This window comes from Triticum aestivum, chromosome 4B (assembly GCF_018294505.1).
Source record: "Triticum aestivum cultivar Chinese Spring chromosome 4B, IWGSC CS RefSeq v2.1, whole genome shotgun sequence".
Classification (NCBI taxonomy): domain Eukaryota; kingdom Viridiplantae; phylum Streptophyta; class Magnoliopsida; order Poales; family Poaceae; genus Triticum; species Triticum aestivum.
The window spans coordinates 179,587,465-179,596,971 of NC_057804.1; the positions used below are offsets into that span (position 1 = coordinate 179,587,465).

The following is a 9,507-nucleotide window of genomic DNA, read 5'->3' on the forward strand; positions in this document are numbered from 1 at the left end:
AGAATAATGGTTACGTTCTCACCGGGCGGTGTAAAAACGTAAACTTTATGAACATTCTTTGAACCCTTTGGAGCATGGATGGAACGGATGGAAAAGAGAGGAGAAGGGCTGGACATGGACGCATAAAATAAAGAAACTGCTGCGGGGCCAGCCAATGGGAGATGGCAGTCAGTTCCAATGCGATAAGAGTGCAGTCAGGGAGAAGGAGAGCGAGGGTGGCTTCTTGACAAAAGCCCTTCAAGTGAAGACAAGACCCCCTACTCTACTATACCACCTTCTTCCTCCTCCTCCTCTCTCTCTCTTTCTTCTCTCCCTTTCTCTCTTTCTATCTTCACAGTTCAAGAGAGAGACCAAAACAAATTAAAGCAGGCAAGAAGGGACAAGATCCCCGGTCATCTCAACTGTGGGATTAGCAAGCAATACACACCCGCCCCACAAGGCAGGCGAAAGAGAGCGTCTGTCTGTCAGATGCATCAAGACAAGAAGTTGCAGGGTGCGTGAAGAGCAAGAAGAACACAGGACAGGAGAAAGAAAGAAAGAAAGAAAGAAACGGTCAAGCCGCCTGCTCTGCTCTGCTCAAGCCGGTCTCTTTTGTGCTGTAAAACCCAGTGCCCTGGTATGTTGTTTGTCTCCATCCTCTTCCTCGCTCGCATGCCTTCTGTTTGCTGAGGTAGATATATAGGCATAGGGGGTTGCCTGTGTGTGTTGCTCATGTGAGGTTTTCTTGTGCGGCATGCAGAAGCAAGGCAGCCAGGAGCACAAAGAGTCTCCCTACTGGGAGTGGGAGATCGAGGCAGCAAGACTTTCGGCTTGGAGGTCGAGGATGGAGGAGGCCAGCAGCAGTTCGGGCCATCCGAGGCACAGGGGCCCTCCTCCTCATCATGTTCTTGGCTATGGCGGCTTCCATGCCGCCATGGCCATGCCAACCAACTCCATGCCTCCCGCAGCCTTCTTGTAAGAGCAACCTTTTCCCTCTTTCTTGTCGTGGTTTTGTTTTGTCTTGTCGGTCATCTCTCTTCTGCTTCTTTCCCCTATATGGAAAACAATAACCATGATGAACAACACGCGCTTGGCTGTTCAAGATTTGGCAGACACGAATCCTGATTCATCATCTCTGGCCTCTGCATGCGTATTGCCTTGTATGGAGTTTTTTTTGTCGGCTTGCTGTTCTTCATGCTTCATGCCGTCGATCCTGTGTGCGTCTGTATACACTCATACATGCATACATGCATACATACATAGGAATCTTTCTGTAGATATATCACGTAGTATTTGGTTGGTGATGGCAATGTAATGGTGACGGTCTGTACGTGCATGCAGCAGCGAGCAAGACGGAGGAGGAGGAGGCGGCGGCGGCGCCTACTTCGGGGAGCTGGAGGAGGCCCTCATGCACCAGGTCGCCACGCTCAGCAGCAGCGGCAGGATGATTTCGCATTCCCATTCCCAGCAACAAACTGCAACGGCCACCTCCACGGATCATCCTCATCACCACCACCACCACCACCATGGACACAACCACGCCATGCGTACGTACACACAACACCTCTCTCTCTCTCTCTCTCTGCGTGTTTCTCTCTCTAGCCAAGCGAGTCCAAAGAGCACAAGGCTGCGAGCCACTTTACCAAGAGGTTAGGGCATCCTAGTCAAAAGTAACCATGCAGTGCGGCAGGAGTGGCAGTTGTGTGTGTGTGTGTTGCCTGTGACCCCCTTCTCTCTACCCCATGGACCATGGTACTAGCTAGATAGAGTAGTGAGTGTATGTATGCATGTAGACTGCAGCAAGTCTGGCTTGGCTGGCTGGCTGGCTCTCTGCAAGCAAGCAAAAGCACAGCTCAAAGGGAATAACCCCCAAGGCCACTTTCAGTTTCACTGCCACAGTGGGCCCACGCGACCGCTGCTACCCCTACCCCTTTGTGATCACAGGCAGTACTAGCGCCGCAGCCTTTGCACTTCACCTCTCTCTCTCTCTGCTGTTGCCTGTTGCCTGCTGCGATGCATGTCTTGATCTCCTCCACCCCTATCATATCTTCTTGCAGCCTTCCCCAGTACTGTGGCTGATACTGCTACAGCGGCAGCGGCAGCAGCTAGGCCGCCTCCCACACTGGACATCTTCCCCTCCTGGCCGCTCGCTCTCCATCACCACCACACACCCAAGGTAAATAAATATACTACTACTCCGTATCATCATTCAAGGACACGTAGTACGTACTGCAGCAAAAAGATCGAATTACTACAAGCATTTTGCACCTAAAACTGTTCTTCACTGTGTTTGTTTTTTGGGCAAGCAGGAGGGTTCAAATGTGACAGCAGACAGCACAGACTCAGAGAGCAGCAGCAAGAACAACATCAACATGGACTCATCGGATCATCACCAGCACCAGCAGCAGCAGCAGCAAGGGATGGTAGGATTAGTCACCGTGTCTGGCCAGTTCCATCAGATTTCACAGCAGCAGCACCAGCAGCAGGTACTCTACCACTGTGAATGATCATACTCTATCAAATTCATTTAATGCATTGGCATATGCACTGTTGCTTGGCTTCCTGCGTGTCTTTGTTCTTTGCTTCTCCACATTCTCCCCTGGCCATCATCATCCATCTCTCCTACTAGAGCTAGAGTAGATGGCTAGCCTGGTGCCATGTCAGTAGCTAGCTAGGCCACAACTTCCAAGATGCTCATGTAGCAAAATGCTTCTGCCATAGGCAGCACAAGAAAGAAAGAAAGAAAGAATCCACACGGTTGAGGCAGGGTGTGCATTTAAGATGTGTTGCTGCCCCCAAGATCTCCAATCCCAACACGTTAGGTGAACCTTTTTTCTTTTCTTTTTTTCTTGTATGGACCTATAGAAACAAATCTAGAGAGCTTGTTGGAATAGCAACATCTTCCTTCCATTCTAGGCACACACAGATGGATAGATAGGTGATTAATGTAGAGGATATGTTAGATTAGAGCGTAGCTGCCATGCCATTGCCATTGCCACTGCCATTGGTGATGCAATAGGAGACAAGGGGTCATTCTTACAATATTGTCTCTAGCAAGAAACTGTGGCCTCAATTAGTTGGGTGCTTGAATAATGCCACCTTGGGTCAGTGTCTGCTTTAGGTGCACGCTGCTTTCTGGTCAATTGGTGAACTGCCAGTGCCAGGGTATATGTATATCAATATTGTTGGATAGACAAATAAGCAAGACAAAATCTTATGCACTAATTAATTAATCCACGCTTCTTTCTCAAAACAAAATATAACAATTCACACTCGGCTGAAAGAGAGCCCTGCAAATTAGGGGGCGACGCGACAGCAACACACCATCAGAAAAGAAAAGCAGGACCTAATATATACTAGTTTTTTTTGTCTGTTGTTGGAGTGGGTGGTTTCCACCAAATGTACATTGCTGTTTCTTTATATGTGCTTGATGTAACGTGCATGCAGTAGAGACCATACTATATATACTAAGTATTTGCTTGATTGCACCATGGACACATTGTTCTTCCATCTCCCAGCTCTATCATACTAGTAGTGTCTTAAGTGAGCATGATGTGTCAACTGATTGCTTCTTATTGACATTCTTCTTCTAATATGCAATGTCGTGACCCATATATTTGAGAGAAAAAAAATCAAATAACTGATTTTAGCTTGTGCTGGACTTCTTATGGTCGCTTGTCATGTGCAGAAGATGGCAACAAGTTCCACTCACAGTGACAGGACTGGCAAGGCTCTTGATCCAAAGGTACCATCGAAATCTATGTCCCTGGAGCAATGCAACGCATTTTGTTTTGAGAATCTTGAGATTTATAATGAGTTCTTCTCCCTTGGTGATTAGCAGACGACGAGGAGGCTAGCGCAGAATCGAGAGGCTGCCAGAAAAAGCAGGCTTCGGAAGAAGGTGGACCATGCTTTGTAATCTGAACTGAATTGGTGTTCCCAGCAATGAATTTGCCAAGTTATTGACTTTTGCATCTGAATTATCCATCATGTGTAGGCTTACATTCAGCAGCTTGAGAGTGGCAAGCTGAAGCTTGCTCAACTGGAACAGGATCTCCAGCGGGCTCGTTCTCAGGTGCTTTCTCATTTCTACAGCTAATTCCCATGTGCACCTGTGCATATATCCTGTGCATATATGATCACAAAATTCACTCGAGTTAGAAAAATATCATTCAAGTTCCTTCTATGCCAAAGTATCGAGCTAGGTTTTCATATTGTAAAGTGTGATATGAACCTGTGAGCTTTGTGTAGGGACTCTTGGTTGGAGGAGCTCCAGGTGGAAACTCCAGCCCTGGTGTGTAAAGTCAACCCCAGTATCAACTCTCCTGCGCATTCACTGATTAGAATGTGTGGTGGGAATCTGGTTAAGATTTGGCATTGGACTGAATACGAATTGTGATATCTATTTTCCAGGTGCTGCTATGTTCGATGTTGAGTACAACAGGTGGCTGGACGACGACAGCAGGCGCATGATTGAGCTCCGGGGAGGCCTGCACGCGCACTTGCCGGATGGTGACCTCAGGGCCATCATCGACGACACCTTGACCCACTACGATGAGCTCTTTCGCCTCAAGAGTGCCGCTGCCAGGGCGGACGTCTTTCATCTCATCACTGGGATGTGGGCGACCCCAGCCGAGCGCTGCTTCCTTTGGATGGGCGGCTTCCGGCCCTCTGATCTGCTCAAGGCATGTGCCTCTAACTACACTGAACATTAGCAATGTTATTCCTAAAAAAAATAGAAACGAAATCAACTGTCATTTTCGTTTCATAGTTTCTAGCAAAAAAGGTTCATTTGATAGTTCAGGAACCGAATTGCCAAACAAACTCTCCAAGTGTACTAATGATATCCTAATGAAAGTACATACTTCCCACTGTTGCTGCAGACACTGGCACCTCAGCTTGATCCCTTGACTGAACAGCAAATGGTTGGCATCTGCAGCCTTGAGCAGTCATTGCAGCAGGCAGAAGAAGCTCTCACCCAGGGCCTGGAGCAGCTCCATCAGTCATTAGCAATCACGGTGGCAGGCAGCGGGTCTCTTAGCGACGATACCAACATGGGGAGCTTCATGGGCGACATGGCCGTTGCTCTCGGCAAGCTGGCCAACCTTGAAGGCTTTGTCATACAGGTAACCGAAGATGTGTCACTACTCTTCAAACTTGACCATTATGTCAGTGTATGCTAGACTATTCGCTCATCTTATTCAAATTTGTAGATGAGCAGTGAAGTGCCTGGTAAAACTTGTAGGCAAATGTAGCAACAATCTGCATTCAGGGGAAATTTATTGCTCTGGCCACACCTAAATCATTCTAGCATCAGTTCTGCTACTAACTGTGCCAAGAATAAGTAAACATTTTAAACCTCACAAGTACTTCCACTAATAGTGCAAAAGATAATTGATTTGCCAATTTAAAAGGTCAATCTATCCACAATTCGCAAGTTATCATTCTTTTAAACTTCATTTGTTCATCTGGTGTATTCAAAAAGTTTACTGCTAGCATCTGCTGTGAGTTTTAGCTGCCAGGAATAAGATCACTGAGGCATGTACTAAAACAACATATGTGACATGCCATTTCCAGGCTGATAACTTGAGGCAGCAGACTCTTCACCAGATGCACAGGATTCTGACAGTTAGGCAGGCAGCTCGATGTTTCTTGGCTATTGGCGAGTACCATAACCGCCTCCGTGCCCTAAGCTCCCTCTGGGCTTCTCGCCCTCGAGAGTAAGTACCATGCAATTCTTACCTCTGTCCTGTGGTTAGTTTTCTTTTGCTAAACATGAAGTCTGCTACCTGTAGCTGTTGAAGTTATAGCCTATCTACAATTTATTTTTTTAAATCTAAGTGCATATGATTGAGCAAGGGCTTAATAGAGGCGAGAATCATCTTAGTTTATAATACCCATATTTGCCCTACTAATCAGCATGGAATCGACCACCCTCCTACCAGCAATCAAAACTCAAAAGTCAGCAGGCTTGTTTTCTACACCATAGCCTGCACTAAAACAAATGGCAAAAACAAGGTGCATCTATGGTGTGCAGAAAAAAAACTAGGGATGGTTTCTTTCACTTTTTCCTGGGATGCTTTCAGCTACCCTGCCTCTGTTTCTTTTCCCTAGGATATGTTTGGCTATCCCTGCCAACTAACCATTTTCTGTTTCGGCCTAAAAGAAGCATAGGTTCAGCAGTTGTAGTACCATTTTTCTGGATCTATCTCTGATCTATTTATTGCTGGTGCATATATTGCCTGCAGGATACTGATGACAGATGACGGCAATTGTGGAGAGCTAAGCATTGCAGCACATCCATCTGAAAGCCAATATTCAGCCTACTGATTCAAATGTATCTTGGAACTAACCTTCAAAGTAGGAGCATAAGCAAAACAACTGGGAAGAAATTTTTTGGATGTAATGTAGCAGATATGTGAGAAACAGAGAGCTGGGAAACAAAGGAAGCTCCAGAAATGGGAGAACTTGTCAGAATGCGTAGAACTGTCATCAGATTTTCTTGAGTCAAATGGTTTAATGTATCCTGGAGTGAGAACAAATGAAGGACACCCAGAGTTCATTATTGAAATAGTACTTCAATTTGTGTTATTTTCATTACTTCTGGCTGCATTTTGTAAGAACACCTTCTACCATGCACCACTACCAAAATATCTAGAATTGAATAGGTGAGCTATCTGACAGAATTTCAAAAAAATATCACTGCCAGAAAACGGGGAAAAGGTTAGATAAAATATATTGAAGCACTGATATTCAGTCACAATTTTTTTTATCATTACGAGGGAACAAAGGGGTAATCTCTGAGCATGAGTACACAAACCTGTTCCAGATATCAAATTTAGTACCTCATTCAGAGTCTTATATTGCACACACTGCTGTTGAGTTATAACTGCAAACTACATTTGATTTTTACATCTGTACGGTTCAAGCAGGCTAGTACCTATTCCCTCCGTTCCCAAATATTTGTCTTTCTAAAGATTTCATCAAGTGACTACATACGAAGCAAAATGAGTGAATCTACACTTTAAAATATGTCTACATACATCCGTATGTTGTGTCCATTTGAAATGCCTAGAAAGACAAATATTTGGGAACGGAGGGAGTAGATAGTACGCACAGGAAAAGAATTGTCATTTGAAGTTAAACCTTGCTACAATTTTGCAACACAGATAATAGAAACCAGCTTGAGGATAAGTTCAAGTTTCTTCCGTTATAAACCAAAGTGTACACTCCACAACACTGAATTTGCTGTGAAAAGAGTTGCTTAGAGGAGCAACTACCACACATACATTGAACAAACACGTACAAGAAAGGAAGGACTTTCCTGCATCTTCAGGGGGGAAATGGAGGATTTCCTTGTGTCACACATGATTGACATGTGGAGGAATATTTCAAATAGAGAATGGCAGGTATTCCTATACAATATGGCTTTACTCTGTTTTGGTTCTAACCTCACAGAAGAAGTATATCATGTAAGAAAGAAACCAGCTCACAGTTAATTATCTTTTTTCTGGACAACTCGACTTTTGGACCAATCTTCCAAAGTTTTGCGGTGAAGAGCGTTCATTTTGATCTTCCTCCTTCCTCGGATGACGTTTTCAGCATCTTTCCAGTTTTCGGCAACGCCCGTCGCCACTAGAATTGCGCACATGACACAGGCACTTCTTCCATGACCTGATGTTGTTGTAAATCATGCACAGAACAGATAGCCATTTTATCTTCATGTGGTGTCACTTACAAATAAATACAACAAAATTACCAAACTACGCAATGGTTCGCCGAAAGTAGAATGCAAACAAGAGAGGGTGATCATTGCTAACCAAATGCGCAGTGGACATAGACGGGCTTCCGCTGGGCTCTCTTCTCGCAGGCCCACCGCGCCGCGAATTCGATCTGGGACGGTAACGGGGCCCTGGTATCCCAAGTAGCAAGACAGACATACTCATCCACCTTCACAAACGAGCTCCTCGGCAGCTCACACGTGCAATCTACGACGGACGGATCCCCGGGAGGCAGGTGCTTTGGCATGAACGGCCAGCCCCCGAGGTAGAGCCCCTGGGCGATCTCGTCGTACACGTTCTCCTTCCTGAGGAACCTCTTCACCTTGGCGTACGTGCGTGCCAGCATCAGGAAGGGGCCGAAGAGCACGGCCGACCAGAGGGGGAACCGGCCCGACGGGGTCTTGCCCAGGATCCAGGGCAGGTTGACGGCGGTGTGGGACGCGACGGTGACGACGTAGGCGACGCAGCTGGTAGCGAGGATGGGGGCCGTGGCGGCGGCCCTCACGCCGGCCTGCCGCAGGGCGAGGGACGAGACGAGGAGCGCCGTCGCGGCGATGCCCGTCACCTTGGAGATCCCCATTGCTGTCTTCGTTACCGAGGTGGAATCTGGTGTTAATCTGTTTGGGGGTAATGTCGATTGAATCGAAAACGGAGTGGATCAAGAAGCGATCTGGATGTGGAGAAGTTACCGGCGGTGGCTGAGGGCGTGCGGGCGAGGAGACGGGAGGAGGGAAGAGTGGTGGGGAGGAGATGCGGTGGAGCGGGGGAGGAAGAGAAGGCGGGAAGAGCGGGGGAAGAGGACAGGAGAGACTCCCCGACATAGTCGGGTGGGTCGAGACCGAAACATTGCTGCCATGTCACAAAAATGAAAAATCGGGTCATTCATTTGAAATGGAGTATAAAAATTGCTAAAGTTACCTTTTTCGGAGATTTTTTGGGGAAAGTGGAAATTTTAAAAGCAGACCCATCTCCACCTGTTTTTTTTCGAAAAAATGTTACCTAGACTCGTCACCCCAAACCACGAAGACTCCCTAAAGAAAAGTTAAAAAAATCACCCATGCCACTACATGACACGTTTGAGTACGATGTCGAGCTCACAGTGAGCATGCACTCATGCCCTCTTCTCTGGTAACCTAGCCAGGACGAGCCGAAGTTGAAGATTGTCACGTTAGATCCCTCTGGTCGCGGCCATATTCACCAATGCCTTCATCGAGCATCGCGTGACGTGGATCAAACGGACACGCATCTCCATCGTCGTCTCGTAGCAGCACTCCAACCTTCACAGTAGGCCGTCCTTGAACAGGATCTCTTCATCGGTGTCATGTGGGCTTTTTGCCCGGTGAGATGCTCATGTGGCGCGAGCTTACGCCATAATTGACGCCCCTGCTAGATTTTTGCCTGAGTGGCGGAGAAGGCACCCGACTGGTGGATCCACAACAAGGGTGGCTCCGGCGACAGAGCTGGAGTAACCTCCCAGGACTGGTGGACCAAGAGACTGACAGATGTCCCCTTCTCATTCGAGCAGGAGTCTAGCTCCCAGTCGATGTATCCGGATTAGTTAAACTCATATATGTTGCTAGTCATGTCGGAAATGTCCGGAGAGGTTAGGTTGGGGAGCAAGGCAGACTGAAAATGGAGTTAATCGAGAATCACTAGGATTTGATCCAGAGTGGAATTAGGAAGGGGATTTTGTGGCATTGAGGTGGACAGGTCCGACATGGCAGACACGTTTGGGCGGCTCCAAATC

General features: G+C 47.0%; 2 protein-coding genes across 3 annotated transcripts; one reads left to right on the forward strand and one right to left on the reverse strand.

Moving 5' to 3' along the window:
• The first annotated feature begins 220 nt into the window (after nucleotides 1-220).
• LOC123091693 (transcription factor TGAL4) lies at nucleotides 221-6,570 on the forward strand. 2 transcript variants are annotated; one of them, XM_044513293.1, is made up of 13 exons: nucleotides 221-616; nucleotides 740-954; nucleotides 1,321-1,526; nucleotides 2,037-2,155; nucleotides 2,289-2,465; nucleotides 3,668-3,724; nucleotides 3,821-3,880; nucleotides 3,977-4,054; nucleotides 4,231-4,273; nucleotides 4,393-4,664; nucleotides 4,863-5,105; nucleotides 5,557-5,699; nucleotides 6,228-6,570. In XM_044513293.1, the coding sequence occupies exons 2-13, from the start codon at nucleotides 824-826 to the stop codon at nucleotides 6,307-6,309; spliced, it is 1,611 nt and encodes a 536-aa protein (XP_044369228.1). In that variant the 5' UTR covers nucleotides 221-616; nucleotides 740-823; the 3' UTR covers nucleotides 6,310-6,570. The 2 variants fall into 2 exon arrangements, with proteins under 2 accessions (XP_044369228.1, XP_044369229.1); XM_044513294.1 differs by having other exon boundaries at nucleotides 1,324-1,526.
• A 593-nt stretch (nucleotides 6,571-7,163) lies between these two features.
• Nucleotides 7,164-8,589, reverse strand: LOC123091695 (uncharacterized). The gene is made up of 2 exons (XM_044513295.1): nucleotides 7,800-8,589; nucleotides 7,164-7,653 (listed from the first exon to the last, which is right to left on the reverse strand). Exons 1-2 carry the CDS (start codon nucleotides 8,338-8,340, stop codon nucleotides 7,475-7,477), a joined length of 720 nt encoding a protein of 239 aa, XP_044369230.1. The 5' UTR covers nucleotides 8,341-8,589; the 3' UTR covers nucleotides 7,164-7,474.
• Between the last annotated feature and the right edge of the window lie 918 nt (nucleotides 8,590-9,507).